This window comes from Saccopteryx bilineata, chromosome 4, assembly GCF_036850765.1.
Source record: "Saccopteryx bilineata isolate mSacBil1 chromosome 4, mSacBil1_pri_phased_curated, whole genome shotgun sequence".
Classification (NCBI taxonomy): Eukaryota; Metazoa; Chordata; class Mammalia; order Chiroptera; family Emballonuridae; genus Saccopteryx; species Saccopteryx bilineata.
This window is the reverse complement of record NC_089493.1, coordinates 242197561-242221533: the sequence shown is the minus strand read 5'-3', so window position 1 is coordinate 242221533 and position 23973 is coordinate 242197561. Positions and strand designations below refer to the sequence as shown.

The window sequence follows — 23973 nt, the reverse complement described above, 5'->3', positions numbered from 1 at the left end:
GTACCCTCTGCCTTGTTTCCAGGTGTCTTATGAACCAGCGGAGATGGTTCCCCACCCTGCTCTCGTTGGCCTCACAGAACGCTGCCCCGCGGTGGGGTGGCCGGAGTGGGGGGAACGCTTCCCCACCTCACCCCCCGCCCCAAGGGCCGTGTGTCCTGCTGGCCTGATCTGTTCCCCCACACCCTCCCTGCCTCCACTCTGCCCCTCCAATTTAGAGTAACTAGAAGGAGTATTAATTGAAAAAGACACGAGTGTGGCACCCTCATTAACAACACTGGCCAGCCCTTCACCGGGGCTTGTGGCCTTGGTACTACATACAGTACATGAGATCGCCGTAGAAACCACGTGTCAGAAGAAAGGTGGGGGGTGACCTTTAAGCGCCAATGCCTGGAGCCTACACTTTCTACCAGCGGCTTCTTTGGAGAAGTAACAGCAAGTGAACGGACGGCTGAAGTGACAGGGTCACTCCCAAGCCAGAGGAGGGTGGTGTGGGCAGGCCAGCCGTCCCCAGCCATGGGGACCAGGCCATGCAGCACGGCCTGGCTTGTCTTCAGGCTGTGGGCCTGTCCAGGGCTGCATTCCGGACTCCCCTCGCAGAGAAGGTCATCGCCAGGGCAGCTCCGCAGCGACCCCGTCCTTACCAGCGGCTCCCCACCGCGCGGGTCTCGCTTTTGCTCTGAGCATGCAGATTTTTCCTCCTCCAGTTTTGACATGTGCCGGAATCTGAAGGAAATCTGAAAGAAAGGAAGTACCTGGGTATTAATTTCCTGCTTCTCATCCACGTACCCAGCTAGGCAGCAGGCCTCTGTTTGAACGGGTGACCATCCTCCACTCCTCTCTTTGTTGTTTTGGGGTTTTTCTAAAATAGTATTTCCATCTCAGCCCAGAGGAAGAAACTCTGCCAGCATTTCCATTAGAAACCTCATTTTTTTCAGGGTCTTTTAACTGAACCATAAAACTTTATTCCTCATATTAAACAGATCCTGAGATGATCTTGGCCTGCTGTCAGGTTTTTTAATATATGTATTAAGAAACCCGATCAATTAACGGGGAAAAAAAAATCAATCATCTTATTTCCAGTTTGTATCAGAGGAATGTTTTAAACTATTTTGTCCTTGAAAGGTACCTTTTATGAGGCATGTACCTACTCATCCCAGTTACTTGGTAGGGGCTGGAAGGGCTTAAATAAATCTGCATTTAAAATACTTAAAATCCATCATGAAATGCTTTGTATTTATCTAATCCTAGGTAGCTCGTGGATATATTTGTAAAATGAGCCAGGCAGTAACATCATGCCTATTTCTCTGAATACAGAGAGCAGCCACTTGGTGAGATACATGGAAAATATTTTATTTTTGGAAAGAAGAAAGGCATGAAGGTTGTCACAGAAATGGCCCGAGGGGGGCCAGGGAGCCTTAGCCTGCAGGACAGGGGTACCCAGGGTTCCTCTCGACTCTCCCTGAGGCTGAGTCTCCTTGGTCATTTCTAGATTCCAAGTTAAAAGCTTCCAGCAGTTCCCTGTTGAATCTCAATCCATCCCCCCCACAATGGCAGTTGACCTATCATCTTGCCCTAAAGGCTGTATGGTTGCACAGCAAAGCGTACTAGCTTGTGACATTTACCTATACCAGGCGTCCCCAAACTACGGCACATGGCCGCATGTGGCCCCCTGAGGCCATTTATCCGGCCCCGCCGCACTTCCGGAAGGGGCACCTCTTTCATCGGTGGTCAGTGAGAGGAGCACAGGATGTGGAGTACTGTATGTGGCCACGCTGCAAAGCCTCACAGCTCCAGAAGCGCGTCTCATCACTTGTTACGGCTAGCAGTGACAAATATGGAACCGGACATTGACCATCTCATTAGCCAAAAGCAGGCCCATAGTTCCCATTGAAATACTGGTCAGTTTGTTGATTTAAATTTACTTGTTCTTTATTTTAAATTTTGTATTTGTTCCTATTTTGTTTTTTTACTTTAAAATAAGATATGTGCAGTGTGCATAGGGATTTGTTCATAGTTTTTTTTTATAGTCCGGCCCTCCAACGGTCTAAGGGACAGTGAACTGGCCCCCTGTGTAAAAAGTTTGGGGATCCCTGACCTATACTATCAATTGTTGTGGGTTTTTCCTTTGTTTCTTATCGATGGCACAGGTGCTCAGTACATTCATTCTAGATGATTTAGATGAGCCATTCTCAGACTGTGCCCTGGGCAATGAGAGGAGTTTCCTGGGAGCTCAGCAGGGGGTGTGGAGGGAGAGGGAGCTGAATGTATGACCCTACCAATGCCCACTTCAACCAGGTCCACATTTACTATTTTTATATCTTGGGCTTTGGCGTAGATTTTAATTGGAAATATTCCAAAGACCATGGATCTAGGCTGTAGGGATAGCAAACTAGTGACTTGTTTGACCAGTACGGTTTTTAAAACACAAGAATATGAGCATCTTGGGCAGGGAGTTCACTGGCTGGTTCTATGCTGTGTCCTCCACTCTTGATCTCTTGCCCCAGACCATCCCCTGGCTCCTGGAGGCCTTTGACCTCGCCACTGACCGTGATGAAGCTGAGAGAGAGAGGTCAGGGATAGCATCAGCACAGAAAATGCAGAGCCAACCTAAATAACCTTAAATTTCGTTTTAACCATGGAGTGTGTCACTCTTGCCTGCACAGCTCAAACAGACTCAGGGGAGGTGCCGTGTTCCCTGAGCTCCCGTGCCCTCCCTCTCACAGAAGTGCTAACACAGGGAGCACTGGCCGAGCAGCAGACTCGTGACTGAGTGGGAGGAGAAGCCGGGAGGCTGGATGGTTAGAAAACCACAGCATGTTAGGGCTGGAAACAGACCTCAGAAATGACATTGGCCAGCCCTTCATTTGTTGATGAGGACAGGGAGCCCAGAGCAGAGGAGTGCCTTCCTCAGTATAGCTTCTAAGTGACAGAGCCAGGCCCAGAACAGGGCCACCCCTGTTCCTCCCGACCACGACTCCTCCGCCCAAGTAACTGAGACCCGATTATCCAGCTTGTTCCCAGGCCTGTCTTACCCAGACCTGTGTCGATTAATCCATTGGCTTCTCTCAGGAGACCAGTCGGGGGATGAAAACATCACTCAGATGCTCAAGCGAGCCCACGACTGCAGGAAGACAGCTGAGAACGCGGCCAAGGCCCTGCTCATGAAGCTGGACGGCAGCTGCGGGGGAGCCTTCGCCGTGGCCGGCTGCAGCGTGCAGCCCTGGGAGAGCCTGTCCTCCAACAGCCACACCAGGTGAGTGTCGGCCTTCCTGCTGCAACGTGGACCTGTGTTCATGTGCACCTGCTCACTCGCTTGGCACGCAGGGACCCTCTCGGGGACTGCGAGGCTGGATGAGAGCAGAATTCTCTCCTGGCTTACAGCCTGCTCCATCCACGGGTGTCAGAGAGTCTGAATGAGAGGGCCAGAAAGGGCCTTCCCCCGTGGAGACTGCGAGGCTGGGTGAGAGCAGAATTCTCTCCTGGCTTACAGCCTGCTCCACCCAGGGGTGTCAGGGAGTCCGAGTGAGAGGGCGAGAAAGGGCCTTCCCACGTGGAGACTGCGAGGCTGGGTGAGAGCAGAATTCTCTCCTGGCTTACAGCCTGCTCCACCCAGGGGTGTCAGGGAGTCCGAGAGAGAGGGCGAGAAAGAGCCTTCCCCCGTGGGGACTGCGAGGCTGGGTGAGAGCAGAATTCTCTCCTGGCTTACAGCCTGCTCCACCCAGGGGTGTCAGGGAGTCCAAGTGAGAGGGTGAGAAAGGACCTTCCCACGTGGAGACTGCAGCCCAGAAAGAAAGGGTGATTTGTGCAAAAAAGTGGTGGAGACAGACCCCGTGCCTTCCTTCCTGTCAGGTGCTCTCTCTCCTGTTTTCTTCTGTTCTCCGTTTCTTTATAGTTCTTGATTTCTTAGAAGCGTTTGGGGTAGCTATTTGCTGCACATAGTCCCTGGTCACCCAGGATCCGTCCTGTCCCTTCCTCGTGTGCTCTGCCCTCTGTGTGCAGTAGTAGCCTCCTCCGTCTCGTGGCTTTCGTCCATAGTGACGCCGTACTCACAGCATGTGCTTAACACACTCATGAGCCTGAGTTCAAGTCTGTTAATCTAGGAAACTGAAGTGAGTACTTGAAAAAAATCAGGAGGAACACAGTGAAGACCTGCTGAGCATAATTTTCAGGAACTTTTGGATTCTTTTGGATGGGAGGGTGTCGATGAAACTTTGGAATGGAACCTTTGCTGGTGATCTTCTCCTTTCTTGCCAGAGAAACCCTAAAAACATGATTGCTTTCCCTTTATAGACCAGTCCCCAGTCTAGGAAGGACTTTGTAAGAAATTCTTATGTGATAACCAAATCTTAAAGACAGGAAGAGTAACTTACCCCCATTTGCACAGGTAAAAAACTTTGGCTTAAGGATGTATAAGTGACCTGCCTAAATAAGGTCCTGTGGCCGATGAGATCAGAGGGAAATCGGGACTCGAACCAGGTCTTCAGCACCAAGTGTTATTGTGTCCACTCTACTAGGTTGAATCTCACGACATTAAAACACAGTGTCTACTTGCAGATCAAGTGACTCAACACGTAAGGAGAGGTTGCCTCTCAAGAGCTGAAGGAGAAATACTGATGCTACTTGATACCTGAAAGCAAAGTACCTCCATCTCTCCCCTGGCAGGACACAGCCGTCTGCCTAAGTGCATCCATTTACCTGTCCTGGCCCTGGTGCCTCAGGGAAGAGGGCGTTCCCAATAGCGCACTTGGCCAGGTGCCCACAAGGGACTTACTTTGTCTCCAGCAACAATTGTCTTATTCAGTGAAGCACAGATTATAATTTTTTTTTCTTAAAACCGGATTCTTCTGACTAAACACAGAAAGCAGATGCTCTTCTTAATGACGTTTCCAGATGTGTATAATCTATAATTTCCATGTTCATGTAGACTAGAATGCCATTCTCGTTTTGTCAGTGATCTTGTGCTGTTGAATTAACGAGCGTAAGAATTGCGACAGGAAGTGTGTGCTGTCTCAGTAGTTTATAAGAGGAGTGTGACAGATTTTTGCTCACACCTCCCCAACCCCCCAAATAATTTTGTTTTAATCCAAACTAGAGGCAAATTTGGAATCAGTCAGGAGTTGTAATTCTCACCATTCATTTAGAGAAAATCCTGGTTCTGAAGTTTTGTTACATATACTTCAACATCTACAGTAAATGAGCCTTTATTTCGAGGCACGTAGTTTTAGGTGATCTAGTTCCGCAGGTTGAGATCAATTCAGCACCTAGTCTCTGTTTCAAGGACAACCACGCTAAAGTATGACCCTTGAACTAATTTCAGTCTCAAATGGGTCTTCCCATCCAAGTACAGAGGACTTGAGCTTCGATTTCACTCCATTCTCCCTTTAAAATTCCTTTCACCCTCTCACGCTTGTCAGAGCAGCTCAGAGTGGACAAAAAAGAACCACACAGAGGGCCTTTGTGTGCACTCACATTCTGAGGTCATGACACAACTAGACTGCTCTATGCTAAACATGGGCTCAGAAACCACCAACCGCTCATAACTATAATAATTTTGTTTGTAAATCTTGCTATTCCATTTAGACATTCTCCCATGTCACATTTATGGAAGAAAGAAAAGAAAGAAACAGAGAGAGAAGATGGGAAAGGGAGGGAGAGAGGGAGGGAGAGAAAGAAAGAAGGGAGGGAGGGAAAGAAGGAAGGAAAGAAAAGGAGCTTTCTGAGTTGGAGCTTCATGTGGCTCCCCCACTATAAGCAACTGGTATAAAGAATTCTAATCAGGCCTGACCTGTGATGGCGCAGTGGATAAAGCGTCGACCTGGAAATGCTGAGGTCGCCGGTTCGAAACCCTGGGCTTTCCTGGTCAAGGCACATATGGGAGTTGATGCTTCCAGCTCCTCCCCCCTTCTCTCTCTCTGTCTCTCTCTCTCTCTGTCTCTCCCTCTCCTCTCTAAAAAAAAAAAAAAAAAAAAAAAAAAAAAAAAAAGAATTCTAATCAGAGCATTGGTCACCTGCTCCTCAGGGTCTCAGGAAAGGAAGGCCTTTCTGGCAGCACATGGACAGCTCCTGATGGCGAGAGAGGCAGGTTTTGGAAAGGAGGAGAGTAGAGACCAGCAAGGAGAATAAAAAGTGGCAGCTAGCCCATTAGTTGACTGTTGCCAGGAGCCCAGGAATGCTCACTGCTGTCTCACTCTTGAAAAATACAGCCACAGCCTCATCCAGAAGTATAATTGTAATGGACAAAGTAACTAGTAATGTTGATGGGCTGGGTGGCTTTAGCAACATTATCACAATGGAGAGGTAAATGGACTAGTTAGAAATAGGAATTCTTAATCAAATCCACCCTTTTTATCAAGCATCACAGTTTCAGTTCATTCAGTGGAAACACAATCATTGATCTCAATCTACAAAAGGGCAAGTATCCAAGACGGAATAAGCCTTGGCAATTCTGCCCTCACAGAGACTAGAATAGGTCCCTTATGTCCTCCCATCAGGTGGGGACCATGGTGAGCTGTGTGAGAATGGGGATTTCAGCCTTGTGGTGAGCCCTGGTCACTTCCAGGGAGCCAGGACCGTGCACACTCGGACGTATCCCAAATTGTCCTTCTACCTGCCCCACCAGTGCAATTTCTGTGGGACCAATTCTAAGCAGAATGGGCAGGCTCAAAAATGGTGGATGTTTTGGGCCTTGGCCAGTTGGCTTAGTGGTAAAGCATTGACCTGGCATGTGGATGTCCTGGGTTCAATTCCCACTCAGAGCACACAGGAGAAGTACCCGTCTGCTTCTCCATCCCTCCTCCTCTCTTCTCTTTTCTCTCTCTTCCCCTCCTGCAGCCATGGCTCAATTGGAGCCAGTTGGCTCTGGGCACTGAGGATGGCTCCATGGCCTCTGCCTCAGGTGTTAAGAAAAGCTTGGTTGCTGAGCAATGGAGCAACGCTCCAGAAAGGCAGAGCATCGCCCCATAGTGGGCTTGCCAGGTGGATCCCAATAGGGGTGCATGTCTGTCTGTCTGCCTCCCCTACTCTCACTGAATTAAAAAAAAAGAAGAAGATGGGTGTTTCAAATGTCACCTAGCCCTCTGTGCACTATCCAAGTGCTCTGTGGCCAGTGTCTGAGAGGCCTATCCCTCCATGCCGTTGCTAACACTAGAGCTAGATGTTTTTTCAGTTTGGCAACCTGTAGGCAAAACAATGCCTTTAGTGTTTTCATTTACATCTCCTAATTACTAGTGATGTTGAAAATCATTTATAACGCTTAGTCTTCCTAACGCCAGGGACATCCTTACAGCGGTGCAGCTGCCAGCCAAGTGCGGCCTGTCCACTCCGGTATGTTACGAGAGACCAAACCAGGCACAGGGTCTTTGCTTAATGGCATCTTTACAGACGGCTGCAGAAATGTCAGCTCTGTCTCCCCCGTGTCTCCGTGTCTCGTTTGGACTCCCACTGTCAGCCAGGTCCTGTGGAGCTCTCTGGCACCAGGCGGTTTTTGAGGACTTGGGTCACCTGGCAGCAGGTTTTTCCACACCTGTATTTTGTTCCATCATTTTCCTTCATTTAACCCCCACTCCTCTTTCTAAAGAATTCTGATAACCATTCAAGAGCATTAAAGACCTCAGAAGTTTGAATTGTATTTAGTGGCTTTTAGTCCTTTGTGACAAAGAATTGGCATTAAAAAAGAGAGAGAGGGAGAGAATGGGAGGATAATCCCAGCACAACACTAATGAAGCAGGCAATTGACAAAGTCCAGCCTTCTGCTTGTACTGAAGCCACTTAGGAATGACTTGGCCAAGTGTCACCTGGGCCAACCCCCTTCATTTTAAGTGTTCAGCAAAACAGAAGGCCAGTTTCATGTCACTTCCCTTCTGAAAACAGCCCCTGGATACAAAAAGAGCTCACCTGGGCCAGATAAAAATAATAAAAAACTTCAGGAAAAATTTGTCTCTGGTTTTCAAGGCAGAGAAATGCCCTTCTAGCTTTTTGCCAAGACAAGATGAAGAAACTCAAGAAAAATGGGTTTTTCTTCTAAAAAGCAGGATAAGGAGTTGTCTTGAGTATAAGGATGGGACATGGTTGGGAGGGACAGGTGGGGGTTAATTGAAATCAGTGGTGGTTTGGATCCACCTGTGTCCATGTCCCACAGTGGCCAGGGCAGGCAGAAGGGTGGGGTGTGCCAGGCCTGGCCAGTGCGTGCTTCCCTGGCTGCAGGCCACCCAGGTCCGGTATGCCCAGAGATCCACCTACAGGTGATAGACACAGAGCACAGCCAGCATGAGGGGCGCTAAGTAGAACACCACAGATGGGACACCCCCATGTGCCCTGGCCCAGCTCCTTGCAAAACCAGAAGAAAACACAAAAGAAACGTGCTCCTCCACCATCCAGGGTGGGCTGGGCTGTCTCCATCTGCGGCCCTTTCCACAGTTCCCTTCAGAGAATGTGTGCGGCCTCCCACCCCGCAAAGTGATTCATTCACTCTTGACAACTGAGATCATCCAGCATTCCAAGCGGGAGAGTTAATGGATGACTTAACCCTCGCCCAGTGCCAGCAGCAAGCCCCCAGGAGACTGGCAGCGTCTTTGTCTGCAGGAGGCCAGAAAAGGCCAGTGCTTCCCCTCCTGCCTCGTCATAATCATATTCCGCAGTGGAACATTAAGGGCACAAAGCAGAGTGGTAATTAACCTCGCCTGATCTGCTCCCCGCCGGGTGTCCTGAAAGGGAGAGGGGAGCCGGGGGCTGCGAGGCTGTGGTCCTTATCTTGAAATTAAACTTTCCCCTGGTAAAAGCATTTTAAAGCTCTGAGCCTCACAGGGTAGGATCTTTGCAAGAAGCTCTTTTGTTCTTTTCTCATTTTCTTCCTTTCTGAACACTGTACCCTTAGCAGACATGGCGAAACAAAAGAAAAGCCCTCTCCACCTGGCCGGGGGATCGAACCCAGGCCCTAGTGGGGTCCAGGACGCCCCCGAGCCTGCCAGCCTCTGCCCACCCACGTTCGTGTCTCCCAGGTGGTTCGAGGCGGTTTCTCTAATGAGGTCAAGCACTGGCTGCCTTGCTTCTCCCTCAGACAGATTTTCTGGATGACCTGGCAGGTGCCTGGCATTGCTAGCGGGAGCTCCCAGTGTAGCGCTGGGTGCTGAGGGGCCTTTGGAACACAGCTGTTCCTCCTTCCCTAGAACAACTGCTCTGTGACAGAAATCGCTGGTTCTGCCTGCATCAGGGCCCATTGTCTCCTTTCCACAATCTGGTGACAGGGGACCTGTGAGGATCCCCACTCTACTGCAGCCCAGAAAGCTTGGGCGAGTCACTCTGGGCCATAAAGCTAGGCATGGTGGTTGGTGGAAGTGTATTTCCTCGGGTCTGTCTGATGTCGGAGACCTGATCGAGATCACTGGCCGGTGCATGCTCCCAAGAGCATAGGGGCCTCTCCCTGAGAATTGGGCAGGGCTCCATGCCCTCACCAGCCACAGTGCGATACCCACTTGTCCTTTGGGGTAGACCGGTTGTTCTCAAACCTGGCTGTGCCTTACAATCACTGGGAGGGTGCGTTAGAATACAGCTCACTAGGCCCCACTTGGGAGTTCCCAGTGCCTGCAGGTCTTGCAGGGGGGCCTGGGAATGTGAATTCCTACCAAGTCCCCGGGTCACGCTGCTCTCTGACAACCACTGGGGTAGACCCGTCCTGCTAAGTGGAAAGCCTACCAAAATACTATCACTCCAGTGCCTGCGGAATAGAGAACTCGAGCTTCTAGTGCTCTTTGAATTTTAGAAATTTAAGTGTACTCAAAGAGGGTGCTTCAAGTTTTGTTTCTTAATAAGTAGTCTGAAGAAAATACGACAAAAAGGTGACTTGGATAGTAAGTACACGGGTGTCAGGCATTCTGTTTTTCTGTATATTTAACATTTTTCAAAATAATTTGTAACGAAAGGAAGAACTGGGGTTGGAAAAGGCACTTCTGGTCCTGAGCCCCAGCTCCACGGGGTGGTTGCCGTCCCCGAAGCCTCCCCCCGCTCGCTGGAAGGGCAGCGTTGGTATTCTCCAGGGCCTCGCTGTCCCAGCACGGCTGTCCTGGTGAGTACCTCTCACACTCGGCCCGGGGATGCTCTGTGAACAATGCCGCCACTCGGTTTGCTTTCCTCTGTTTGCTCTTTTGTCTGTGGAACATTAAGTGCTGTCCCTCTGCGTTGATGTGGGCGATGTGTGGTGTCCTACATGGTTTTTCCTACCATTTATCTGTTGGCAGGCAGGCCTTAAGGTCTTGATTGCAGACTGCTGAGATACTGAGGGAGGAACCCTGGTTTCCCCCTTCAGTGAGACCCCCTTATTAGACGGGGGCCACCCTCAGACACCCGCTGGGCTCCCTGGCGCCCTCTGCTGGGGGTACTGTTCATTCTTTCATGCTTCTCTTAAAGCAGCCTCATTTTTCTATGAAACTGCACTTGAAGTGTTACATCTGGAGGCTATTGCTTCTTCTCCCTTATTCTTTTTAAACGGAGCTTGAGAGAACACAGCCATGACATTAGTAATTGTACCCGTCTTCCTGCCTGCCCAGCTCTCGGCATCTCTCCCCAAGGTGGCTGCAAAAGCCCCGGTCTCCTCGGCCAGCAGCCAGGGCAGTCCTGTTGCAGAGCAGGGCCCATCCTGCCAGAGAAGAAGTTACAAAGCCCTACGTCGCCTGGCGCGTGGCCCTGGGCCCTCCCCTGCACACCGCCCTCCAGCCAGCTCTTCTCCTCCCGCTCCCTGCTGACGGCTGCAGCCGATCTCGCTCCTGCGGGCCAGGCTGGCCACCGCGGGCCTCGCGGCTGCCGAGTCCTCTGCCTGGATCACTCCTCCTCCAAGTGTCCACGTGTCTCCCTTTCCTGCCTCCCTTCGGTCTGCTCAACTGGACTTCCTCAGGCAGGCCTTCCCTGCCGCTCCGTTCCGAAGATTAACCCATCTGCTTTTGCATTCCCTGTCACCGCCTCCTTCTCCCTGGCCTGTCTCTCTGTCTGATGTCCTGTGTATTTCCCGTGCTGTCTCCCCACTAGAGCACGACTCCCGCGGGGGCAGAGGGCTCCCTGGGCTGGAAGAGTGCCCTGTAGTGGGTGCTCCGGTGTTCCTTAGAGAAATTGGTAATAGGTACACTTACTGATTGCTGGCTGTGTGCTGGGCACTATTCTCAACACTCAATTCTTCCCACAACCTTAGGAAGCATGGGCTGTGGTCACCTTCATTTTGTAGGTGAGGAAATGGGCATAGAGAGGCTGAGGCCTGCCCCCTCCACAGCTACCAGGTGTGTGCGGTGCTGGGTCGCAGGTAAAGGTAGCGCCTCTGCAGTAGGTTCTCCAGGGCAATGGGACCACTAGGGGTGTGTGTGAATGTACATATGTGGATGGAGAGAGGGACTCGTTGATTTTAAGGAACTGGCTCGTGTAAGGATAGGGGCTGGCAAGTCCTGAATCCACAGGGCAGGCAGGCAGGCTGGAGGTCCAAGACGTGCTGATATTGCGGTCTTGAGTCTGGAGACTGGCTGGAGGCAGCATTTCTTTCTTTGGAGATCTCTGTCTTTTCTATTAAGGATTTCAACTAATTGGATGAGTCCTACCCACAAGATGAAGGCTAGTCTGCTTTACTTAAGGCCTTCTGATTTAAATGGTGGTCACATCCACGCACAACCTTCATAGCAGGATCTAAGATAGGTGCTTGGCCAAGCACTGGGCACCCTAGCCCCCGAGAATTTCTGGTGTCTGTGAGCTTCCTGCCCTAGTAGGAAGTTTTCTGACTTGAAGAACACCCCAAGCCGTAAGATATTCTCTTCCTCACATGCACGACCAGCTTGGAATGGCGTTTGGTTACACCTAGATTATGAGAAGAGTACATCTACTGAGTTGGGGCCTCGTCATACCTATTCCAATGTGGTCGAGGACGGCAGGCCTGGCTCAGGGCAGCCAGCCACCTGAGGCTGCCACCCCTCGCTCCTGGCACAGCTTGTAGTGATGGGCATCTTGGGAAGACAGCTCTGTGGAATGAGAAAGCTGTGGCCTGGGTCCCGTTGCACCAGTTTTCAGCCTCTTGACCAGACAAGCCATTTAACATCTCTGAGCCTCAGCTTCCAAATCTGTAATGACAGAGATGATAATGCCAGGCTGGCCTGTTTGATGAGAGTTCAGTGTGCGTCTGCTTGTTTCTCTGCCGTCTTTCCGAAGCAGTTCTAGAAGAGCTGTGTCAAGCATAGCCAGGTGTCAGTCCACAGACACTGCGAGAGGTCCATGCTGGCCTCACAGGCACAAGGACTGTCCTGAGCTACGGAGCTGCCTGGCCACTGCTGGGAAAGCCCAGAATGCTCTTGAGAGCCATAGCCTTAGTTTTCTTGTAGTGCTCACCCTTTTATGGCCAGGGTCCCCCAGAAACACTCATGGGCCACCATGTTGATGGACTGAGCCTTATTTCTGGTACCCTACTCAGTGTGGGTGGCCAAGGGCCCCGTGGACCAGTCTGAGTCCCTGTGGGGGACATTATACTCAGTCGTGGTTTAGGAGAGGCTGGGGAGCACCCTGCTGTCTCCGTTGTTATGGCAGCAAAAGCACACTATGGTTCTCATGGTACACAGCCTCCCCCTTCACTCCTGCTGGTTTGGGCTCTCGCCCCAAAGGGACTGCTGTCTATAGCCAGAGACACGTGTGCACGTGTGAGCGTGTATATGCACACACAGGCTGTAGAGCATGCCGTAGACACTTTGTTTTTTAACTTGTTTTCTTCCCTTAACGCATCCCTTTTTCAAAGTCCTGTCTACCTGTGCACCTATTCTTATGATTCATGCATGATTTTTTTATTTTATTTCCTCACTTAAAATATCTCCACCATTGTCATAATTATTACTACTCTGATGTCCACTTAATTTCCCTTCTTTTGCCCTGTACTTTTTCACTAAACCCTGTATTCCGTGGAACATCTTTGTACGTGTGTATCTTGTTGCTTCTCTGGAATTTTTTTCTTAGAATTCACTCCTGGGGTCCACACTGTTGTGTTAATATTTCTGTCATTCTTTATGTTTATGTCCTAAAGGGTGGTAACTATGCCATGAAAAATGCTTTTCTTTTTTCGGACTGCCACCTAAATGCTGCTGGAGAGATGGGTGTGAAAGAGAGTGGGGGAACAGCACCTGTTAGCTGTGACTGGGAAACGTGATGGGTTTCTTTGTCTGCTCAGCACCACCAGCTCCACCGCCAGCAGCTGCGACACGGAGTTCACGAAGGAGGACGAGCAGAGGCTGAAGGATTACATCCAGCAGCTCAAGAACGACAGGGCCGCCGTCAAGCTGACCATGCTGGAGCTGGAGAGCATCCACATCGACCCCCTCAGTTACGACGTCAAGCCCCGGGGAGACAGCCAGCGGCTGGACCTTGAAAATGCTGTGCTGATGCAGGAGCTGATGGCCATGAAGGTATCCCTGGGGGCGGGGCCTGTTGGAGAACCTGTTTCCATTTCCTCCATTGTCATTGGCAGGAAGACAACAGGGCCCCTGTACAAGGGTCAGCCCCATTCGGGCTCAGTCGCCTCTCCTCAGAGGAAAGCCAGAGCCGCATTTGTAGACAAGGGCAGTACTGACCCTAGTCAGGTGGCTCACTGGATAGACTGTGGTCACAGAATCTCGAGATCACACGTTTGATCCCTGGTCAGGGCACATATGGGAAGCAACCAATGATTGCACAACTAAGTGAAACAACAAGTTGATCCTTCTTTCCCTATCTCCCCCTCTCCCCTCCCTCCCCACCTCCCCTCCCTCCCCATCTCCCTTCCCCTCCCCTCTCCTCCCTCCCCACCTCCCCTCCTCTCCCTCCCCTCCCCTCCCTCCCCACCTCCTCTTCCTTCACTCCCTCTTTTTCCCTACCTCCTCCCTTCCCCCCTTTCTCTCTAATCAATGAAAAAAAATTTTTGAAAAAGAAAAAATAAGAACAGCCCTAATGTGTCAGGAGGTCACTTGGGCTGGGCATGTTCCTGGAAGAGAGAGTTGAACTTTTGAGAATGCCCAGGGTGCCCCACCTGGGGACGCCTCCTTCTGCAAGAGAAGCCCCCTCAGACCAGAGGCTGGGGCAGCCTCTGTCCGCTGTGAAGAACCCCCGTTTCCAGGAGCTTACGCGTACTTCTCGGGTTGATTCTGGTGTTGACGTGTGGCCAGGGAGAGCAGGTGGAGCCAGGTGCAGAACTCAGGAGAGCCTGGTTGTCTGACACCCTGTCCCTTGGGGGCTGCACGGACGCTGTCAGGTCGGGACACCCTCGGCGAGTGTGCAGGTTCGTGTGCTGTTCGGGTTAGTGTTTCCTGATGAGACCCTGGGTGGTTCCCCGGCTAGCTGAGTTGTCTGAAGCAGGGGGTGCTTTCTTAGAAAACTGGTGCCCCTGCTGGGATGCGGTTAAACAGCCACCCTTCATCAGGACACACTTGGCTCATTTCTGTCCAGGGTGCCAAGCACTAGGCCTCCACCTGCTCCATGCTTTCTCAGAAGACAGCTGTGTATGATAAGGAGTCTATCTGATATTTGTTCCTAGTTCCTGACTCAAAAGTTTCAAAGACCCTTGGAATTTCCTGAGTGACAGAGGGTCTTTATTATGCTAATGAGGTGACTTGGCAGGTCCCAGACAGCATGTGTGCGAGTCAACACTTTCAGTCCCTTGACCTCCAGGGAGGGGAGAATGGAGATTGAATTCCATTGTGTGGCCAGTGGTTTAATCAATCGTGTCATGATTGATAAAATAAAAACCCTGTACACCAAAGCTGAGAGAAGCTGCCTGGCTGGTGAGCACATCAATGAGCCACGAGAGTGACCCGCCCTGACTCCATGGGAGAGGGCACCGAAGGTCTGCCTTCCAGGCACACCCTGTATGCACCTTTTATAATAAAATTATAATCCTAAGGACAGTGCTTTCCCGAGTCCTGCAAGTCGTTCTAGTACGCTATGGATCCTGAGAGGATTGCGGGAACCCCATAGTCATAGGTGGTTGGTGAGAAGCACAAGTGGCCTGGGCCCCCCTCACCCCAAGACTGTGGCTGGCGTCTGGAGTAAGGGTGGTCTGTGGAGGCCTGTGCCCTTAACCTGAGGGGTCCCTGAGACTCTGGGAAGCTCACATCAGTGGTGCTGTATGTATCCAGTGAATGGGAATGGGACAGCCGCCCACCAGGGGCCGCTTGTGTGCCGCCTGCTCTCAGGCCCTGGCTCCTGCAGGTCCAGGCCCGCACGGGACTCTGCCACCCGCTCTCAGGCCCGTGGCTCCTGCAGGCCCGGGCCCGCACGGGACTCTGCCGCCCGCTCTCAGGCCCTGGCTCCTGCAGGCCCGGGCCCGCACGGGACTCTGCCGCCCGCTCTCAGGCCCTGGCTCCTGCAGGCCCGGGCCCGCACGGGACTCTGCCGCCCGCTCTCAGGCCCTGGCTCCTGCAGGCCCGGGCCCGCACGGGACTCTGCCGCCCGCTCTCAGGCCCTGGCTCCTGCAGGCCCGGGCCCGCACGGGACTCTGCCGCCTGCTCTCAGGCCCTGGCTCCTGCAGGCCTGGGCCCACACGGGACTCTGCCGCCCGCTCTCAGGCCCGTGGCTCCTGCAGGCCCGGGCCCGCACGGGACTCTGCCACCTGCCCTCAGGCCCGTGGCTCCTGCAGGCCTGGGCCCGCACGGGACTCTGCTGCCAGGCTGCTGACTGGGAAGCTGGAGCGGAGCCCCGTTCCCTAACCTGCTTTCCAAACTCCATCCTCCTATGTGCAAAGGCCTGACTTTCAGGGCCTTGGATTTTTTTTCTTTTTTTTTTTCATTTTTCTGAAGCTGGAAACAGGGAGAGACAGTCAGACAGACTCCCGCATGCGCCTGACCGGGATCCACCCAGCACACTCACCATGGGGCGACGCTCTGCCCACCAGGGGGCGATGCTCTGCCCATCCTGGGCGTCGCCATGTTGCGACCAGAGCCACTCTAGCGCCTGAGGCAAAGGCCACAGAGCCATCCCCAGCGCCCGGGCCATCTTTGCTCCAATGGAGCCTTCGCTGCGGGAGGGGAAGAGAGAGAGAGAGAGGAAAGTGCGGCGGAGGGGTGGAGAAGCAAATGGGCGCTTCTCCTGTGTGCCCTGGCCGGGAATCGAACCCGGGTCCTCCGCACGCTAGGCCGACGCTCTACCGCTGAGCCAACCGGCCAGGGCAGGGCCTTGGATTTTGCCGGGTCCCTGGCTTCCAGGTGTGGAGACCTGAGGGAGGGGCTGTCGGGTTGAAGCCCAGTCCCGGTCAGTCTGAGAACCTGAGACTGGTTTGTCCGGCCAGTGTGGATCTCGGTGGTGTCGAGTTAATCTGTAACTGGACTCTCCTGTTGGCACCAGCACTCCTCAGAAGAAAGAGCAGGCCCGCTGCTGGCTACCCCACCTTCGTAGAGGAGAGAGGAGCTGTCAGCAGCGGTCACTCAGGGTGACGTGCTCAGCAAGCATTTCACCGCCCTCAGGTGGTGCTCAGGCGTGAGTCTTGGTGAAGCCTGGGAAGACCTTGGCCAGTGGAAACGGATACAGGAATCGCCCCGTGTTTCCAAGGCTTATCTGGGTCCCACCCACTGGGCTCAGACTTCTGTGCCCTCGGGGGGAACCTCCCGCAGTGCGGGCTGATCTCCCCGCATTGCCCAGGAGCCCAGCATTGGGTCCATAGCCACAGCACCAGCACCGTGTTAGCCTCATCAGGCGCCCCCTGTGTGGGGCTTCGCGCCCTGTGGCATGAGCTGTAAGGCTGCCTTTCCACTGCTCATTTTAAACTTTAAACCGTGTTTCCTTTAGTCAGAGACTGAAAAGCCTTTTCATTTTTAACCTTTTTTTAAAATTATTGATTTTAGAGAGAGTGAGAAACATTAATTTGTTGTTCCACTTATTCATGCATTCATTGGTTGGTGTGTGTGTGTGTGTGTGTGTGTGTGTGTGTGTGTGTGTGTCTATTTTTCTGAAGTGAGAAACGGGGAGGCAAAGAGACAGACTCACGCATGCGCCCAACCGAGATCCACCTAGAATGCCCACTAGGCGGCAATGCTCTGCCCATCTGGTGTGTTGCTGCGTTGCAACAGGAGCCATTGTAGTGCCTGAGGCAGAGGCCACGGAGCCATCCTCAGTGCCCAGGCCAACTTTGCTTCAGTGGAGCCTTGGCTGTGGGAGGGGAAGAGAGAGACAGAGAGGAAGGAGAGGGGGAGGGGTGGAGAAGCAGATGGGCGCTTCTCCTGTGTGCCCTGGCCGGGAATCAAACCCAGAACTTCCACACGCTAGGCTGATGCTCTACCACTGAGCAAACCGGCCAGGGCCATTGGTTGATTTTTATAGGTGTCCTGACCAGGGATCGAACCCACAACCTTGATGTTTAAGGATCATGCTCTAACCAACTGAGGTACCTGGCGAGGGCCAACGATTCCTTTTCATATATTCAAGTCAATATTTTGTACAATAAATTCAGTGTTATTCTGGCCAGGAAAGTGTTTGGTGGAATGAAAGCACTAATACTCCCTATGCTGCTTGAAAATAAAAGGTGGGCACATCATATAAATTTTCTAAAAGAGTAGAAACTATAAAAAGCTTGTAGAGAAATAACTCATTATATCATGATCCAAGAGCAGCCATTGCTCGCGCTCTGGCTTGGCTCACTGGTCCCTTCCTGTGCGTGTTTTGAAGGCACACATCAGAGTCATCACCCTTCCCTGTGACACCTACCAGTGTGCTCGAAGATTCACACTCACCCATACCAAATGCACTTGCAGAAGATTATGTTGGATTTCACCATTTTGTTCTAGACTACAGCTGCTGACAAACTCATGTTTTCTGGGTTATTTTACCTCTTGCATATGATCTTTAGTAACCACCTTTTCATTTCCAGTGATTGACTTGGTTCCTTTTTGAATCCATTCTTTTTTAAAGGTTTTTTTTTTTCTTAATTATTTTTTTACAGAGACAGAGAGTCAGAGAGAGGGATAGACAGGGACAGACAGACAAGAACGGAGAGAGATGAGAAGCATCAATCATCAGATTTTTGTTGTGCATTGCGACACCTTAGTTGTTCATCGATTGCTTTCTCATATGTGCCTTGACCGTGGGCCTTCAGCAGACCAAGTAACCCCTTCCTGGAGCCAGCGACCTTGGGTTCAAGCTGGTGAGCTTTTGCTCAAACCAGATGAGCCCACACTCAAGCTGGTGACCTCGAGGTCTCGAACCTGGGTCCTTCCGCATCCCAGTCCGATGCTCTATCCACTGCGCCACCACCTGGTCAGGCTCCATTCTTCTTTTTTTTTTTTTCAAAGAAATTTTTTTTTAATTTTATTTATTTGTTTATTCATTTTTAGAGAGGAGAGAGAGAGGGCGAGAGAGAGACAGAGACAGAGAGAGAAGGGGGGGAGGAGTTGGAAGCATCAACTCCCATATGTGCCTTGACCAGGCAAGCCCAGGGTTTCGAACCGGCGTCCTCAGCATTTCCAGGTCGATGCTTTATCCACTGCGCCACCACAGGTCAGGCTCCATTCTTCTTTTTTAAATATCCTATTCTTTTATTGCAACTCCTCTTTCTTTATCTGTGTTTTGAATATTTATTTTCTCATTTTGCACTTGTTATTTCCAGGTCTCATAAATGCTGATTCTGCCTCTACATGAATCATTTCTCTTTTCCTCTTTGTATTTGGGGGAGACCGTTTGCACCAGCTTATCTACAGTGAGGCTGTGTCTTCCATGGGCCCGGGTGGTAGATGTCCCCACGTGGTGGTTCTGTGCTTGGGTCTTTTGGGACCTGTGGGCTTAAGAGATTTAGGATTAGTTTTTGTTACCCTTTTGGCTCAGGATTCCTGTTCCACATCCACATATGACACAAGCCTGTGGTTCCAATTCCTTCAGAGGCTTTTCTTTCTTTCCCCACCCAGAGCCGGACTGATGACAAGCTTCCTTGCCTCATCCCCGGAAAGAAAAACTCCTAGTCTCATGCTGGGCACTGTGAGTGCCCTGCTCATGTTGGGTCTCAGTTCGGGCCCTTGCCCTGCCCCCGCAGAGGTCTGAACGCCCAGGCGCTGGGGCCTCCCAGCCTCAGAGCCTCTGCTGGCTGACACTATAGCCACCTCCCTTTCCCCTTGAGCATCCGTTCCCTCTTCAGTTTCTGGCACCCTTCCTTCCTTCTTTCAAGCTTGCATTTATTTGTTTGTTCTGGATATAACAGCCCACATTAACAGCATCCTGTGTTTCCAGAACCTTCAGAATCTGCTTCTTTTGGCAAATGATTAGAAGGGTTTTGTGTATGGAAACCTTTCATTCTGGTTTTCTGTCTGTTTTATTTATTTTATTTAATTTATTGGGGTGACACTGACTTCTGTCTCACCTTTAGGAGAGGTGTGGCATCTTCCTGTGAGCAGTCCCTGAGCACGTTGCCTTGCCCACGTCGAATGCCTCCCAGCCACGAGGATTACAGGCTGTAATGGGTGCCCGCTAAGTCCCCCCCCCCCCCCCCGCACTGAAGGGCAAGAACATCTCCCCCCAGCGCTGGTTTATTCAGGCAGCACACCAGGCCTGTGGTTGATTGTCTCAGATCAGGGCGACTCCAAGGGTGACCAGAATTGGTGACCATGGTGAATCCCTCTCAAGGCAGTGATTCAGCATTATGAAGACTTCTTTAGTCAGATCGTAGTGTCCCCTGGAACCGTGGTCATGTGGTGGTGGGCTCACCCTCCAGCAGAAGTGAGGTGACGACAGTCATGCATGGGCTGACCTTAAAAGGAGGCGGGGCAGGGGGCAGGGTTAGCGGGTGGCTAAGGCCCTGGGCTCTGAGCCAGGTACCTGGGTGCAGACCCTGGCTCCACAGTTCAACCAGGGAGAGCGAGCAGATGGGCTTCTCTCTGCACACCTCCTTTTCCCATCCATACAAGGAGGTGCTCTTACTACCCGCCTCAGATTGGGAGCATTAAACGACTGACTTTGTATAAACATCTAACATGCTCACTAAGTGCTGGTGGTTATCATTGTTGTCTGGCTCCTCGTCTCATTGTGGAGTTACTACTTATTCTCCAGCAAAAACTCAGATACCTTGAGAAGTTACTCATCAGTAAGTGACCTGTAAAGGACTGTTTCTACTGATTTCACTTGGGCTCCCTAAAGCGGGCAGGTCATTGCTGTACTTGCTCCCTTCCTGCTGACTCAGGCTCAGGGCACCAAGGTTGCGGTCAGGGGTGATTACCTATATGGATTGGTACCACGGAAAGTGGAAAGGGAAACAGGAGCCGGCAGGGACCTGGTCAGACCCAGCCGTGTGGGGGCGCCTCCTGTGTAACCTCTTTGGCTGACAACGCTTGGCCTCTGCACACTGGAAAACGGGTTCCCAGCAATGCAGCGGCGCCCTTGGTGGGCGGGGCATTCCAGCCATTAGGAAGTTCCTCCCGGTAGTGAACCAAAGTCTGCTTGCCTGTGTCTTCTACGCAGTAATCTCAGTTCTGGGCTGTAGAGTGACACCACACAGGGCTCTGTCTGCATGTCAGTCCTTCACCTGTGTGGAGACAGCTGTCCCATCTCCTCGCCGTGGTCGTCTCCCCAGCTGCAAGGGGCTGACTCCAGCACAGGTGCGGGTCACAGCCACAGACCCGGCCCACTGCCCCACCCTCCCGCGCCGGTGGGCTCTCACAGCTGGAGCGCCTCCTGTGCTCTCTCCGCAGGAGGAGATGGCCGAGCTGAAGGCCCAGCTGTACCTGCTGGAGAAAGAGAAGAAGGCCCTGGAGCTGAAGCTGAGCACGCGGGAGGCCCAGGAGCAGGCCTACCTGGTGCACATCGAGCACCTGAAGTCCGAGGTGGAGGAGCACAAGGAGCAGCGCATGCGGTCCCTCGGCTCCACCGGCAGCGGCGGCAAGGACAAGTCCAGCAAGGTAGGGCTGGGCGGGGGACCCCGGGCTCGGGGGCTCTTCAGCCGGGTCCCACTATCTCTGCCCAGTGCATCTACCCAGGAACTGCGAGCCGTCCTAGTTATCTAAAAGAGGGTGGCATTTGAGTATAAAGAAACCAAATGTACATTTTTTAAAACCTCCCTGTGTGTCATGGTGGAAACCGTTGTCACATATCATGTCTTACCAGGGGTGTGATCTGTGCAGCTGCCCAAAGGTCTAATGCCAGTTTCACCTCCTGTGTCCCTCCCAATTCACACAGCGCCGTCGTCAGTGAATCACTTCTGTTCCAGTCACACACAGCCCCAAGGAGGGCAGCGTTCTCCCCAGTTACAGGAGGACAGTGAAGCTCAGAGGAAGTAACGGGCCTCGGGGCTAATCAGTGGCAGAATCCGGATTCAGCCCCTCTTGGACTCGCAGGCCCTCCTCCTCTTGTTCTGCCTCCTTGGCTTCTGCTGGTAGTTCTGCCGTCAGCGAGGTGGGCAGAGGAAGGGGAAGGATTACTCACCAGATATCACAGAGTAGCTCGCTGCCGGGTGACGTCAGCTTGCGGACACATACTCCCATTAGCCCACAGTCTTTTTTCCCCTAGAATTCAAGCTCATTCCATCATACTGCATTTCAGAATTATTTTAAACATTTTTTTAAAACATTTTTTTAATTCATTTTAGAGAGGAGAGAGAAAGGGAGAGAGAGAGAGAGGAGAGAGAGAGACAGAGAAAGAAGGTGAGGAGGAGCTGGAAGCATCAACTCCCATATGTGCCTTGACCAGACAAGCCCAGGGTTTCGAACCGGCGACCTCAGCATTTCCAGGTCGACGCTTTATCCACTGCGTCACCACAGGTCAGGCCAGAATTATTTTAAATACTGCATTAGAGGGAAAGAAAGCTTTGGACTGAATTATATTCCTAGATCCAGGGCACTGAAATTCTGTGTGTTGGATTTTCTGTTTCTCATAAGCGCTACCTTCCCTTGATCCCAGTTTGTTTCAGGTCCAAGACCCCTGGGCACATGCTGACCTGCTGGTCTAATGAGCAGCTTCGCGCAGCCCAGCGCGGGGTGTCTCCCGACAGGCGTGCACCTGAGAAAGGAGCCACTTGCTGCTGCCATGCGGCAGTGAACTGTCCCTTCCTAAATAGCTAAGAACTTTGGAGCATGCTTCACACAGGGCCACAGCCGCACTCTGCCCACCTCTCCCCTACTAAGGGGCCAAGAGCGTCCAGAATGTGGCCCCCAGCTGGGCCCACTCTCCCAGGACCCCAGCTGCCTCTCGGTCAGTTTCCCGTTCACTTGATAAATGTGATTTGGTCCTGGCGAGGCCCTGGCGGCAGTTCCAGGTGTCCATTCCAGGGAGGGGCACTGATGAGCAGCTAGAGGATCAGAACAGGGACAGCATGTTCTGAGAGCGAGGATCGGGTCCCAGTGTGATGCGGGGCCACAGGCCTGACCCAGAATTCAGGTCTGGAGATTCGGGACGGATCTTCTGAGCTCAGAGCCAGCGGAGAGCAGGAGCTGGCCTGAAGAGGGCAGGCAAGGAGAAGGGGTCTGCCCAGGGTCTGCCATTGATGTGACACAAGGGCGCTCTGGGAAGGTCCGTGTGGAGTGCCCTGTGAGACCCTCTGTCCCGCGTGGGGGGGGGGGGGCTGCACAGAGCTCTTTCACAAGGTAGCTCCCAGGCACGGGGAGATGGGGCTTCTGTTTCCTGCCAACACTGTAAACATCTGTGCAGCGCCTCTTGAGTTCGCTAGCGGTCACTTGGGGGCAGAGCCTGAGACAGCTCCAGTGTCTGTGTGTGCTGAGGGTGTGGTGGAAATGGACTTACAAGGTTCTGGCCAGAAGGCCCAGGCACTGAGCATTTTTTCTAGTTCTTGGTATTTGTTTTGACTGGGGGGAAGCACTGTATTTTGTGGAATGGCTTCAAAGTACAGCAGTCTCTCTGATGGTAAAGACCAGATGATTATTTTTTTAACATTAGAGTAAGGAGTACTCTATACTTTATAAAGGTACCTTGGGTTGTTTAGGTAACGAAATTAGAGTAAGCTTTTTCTCTTGTCTTTCAAATATCCGAACCATTTACTATTTCAGTAAAATCTCCCTTCTGGGCTGTTCATTTTTCTTACGTGTTGGTAGATGAAGCAGATTGTCCAGAGCCAGGGCTGGGAGTCTGTCGAGAGTCACATAGTCAACATTTGGGTTTACAAGTCACACGGCCTCTGCAGCAGCTACTTAACTCCTGCCGCAGTAGAATTGTAGTGGGAAAGCTGAGAAAATACAGACACAGATGGGTGTGGCGGTGTTCTCATAACTATTTGTGGACACTGAAATTTGAATTTCATATCATTTCTACACATCACAAAATATTCTTTTAATATTTTTTTCATGATTTTAACAATAGAAAAACAATTCTTAACCCGTGGACTTTATGAAAACAGGTGGCAGGCCAGCTTCGGAGCTACAGCATCCACTCTTGCTCCAGGGGGTAGGTGTCCTGCTTGGTTTAGAACTTTCCTCCCTCCAGCCAACAAGCTAGAACCCAGGTCTCAGCCGAGCTGCGTTCGGCTTTTGCACATTTGTGTCTGTGCATCAGGGATTACTGAGCATGCTCAGTATGAGGCAGAGCCGTCCCTGTCTTTAAGGAGTCTAAGGAAATGTTCACATCACACAGCAGCTGATATCTGCAAAGGGGGGCTGTTGGAATCTCACTGAGTCCGTGGGCTCGTGGCGGCAGGCTGGCTCTGCAGGGCAGCTAGGTGGAGAGGCAGGAGGGAGAGCCATGTAGGTGGAGGGCACGGCCGAGGGAAGGGTGTTCAGGCGATGGCTGTGCTGCTGAGGGGACCCCCTGGGTCGCATTTCTGTTCTAGCTGAGGGGACACAGGCCCCGCCAGTCATCTGGACTTCCAGCACTAAACTCTGTGTAGCTCTCCTCCCATCGCAATAAAACTCTGTTTACAGTCAATAAATAATTTATCATCTGTAACAGATCACAAGCTTTTTATTCTCATGCCCGGGGTGTAATAGGTGCCCAGTAAAGGTTTGTTGAGCAGATGACCAGATGAGCACCCTCCCCCGGCCACTCCACTGTGCAGCGTGGCTGCAGCCCTCCCTTGAG

At 52.0% G+C, this 23973-nt stretch overlaps 2 protein-coding genes across 4 annotated transcripts in view; both read left to right on the top strand.

Moving 5' to 3' along the window:
* The window catches only part of LOC136334176 (uncharacterized), a 399355-nt gene that overhangs the window by 110962 nt on the left and 264420 nt on the right, over positions 1 to 23973 (top strand). The gene's annotated exons all lie outside the window — the stretch shown is intronic.
* MCC (MCC regulator of WNT signaling pathway) overlaps positions 1 to 23973 on the top strand; it is a 550138-nt gene that overhangs the window by 490346 nt on the left and 35819 nt on the right. For all 3 annotated transcript variants that reach the window (XM_066274073.1, XM_066274074.1, XM_066274075.1), the window contains 3 exons: positions 3070 to 3253; positions 13178 to 13412; positions 20643 to 20849. In XM_066274073.1, the coding sequence (XP_066130170.1) occupies positions 3070 to 3253; positions 13178 to 13412; positions 20643 to 20849 (626 nt within the window). The remainder of the gene's footprint in view (positions 1 to 3069; positions 3254 to 13177; positions 13413 to 20642; positions 20850 to 23973) is intronic.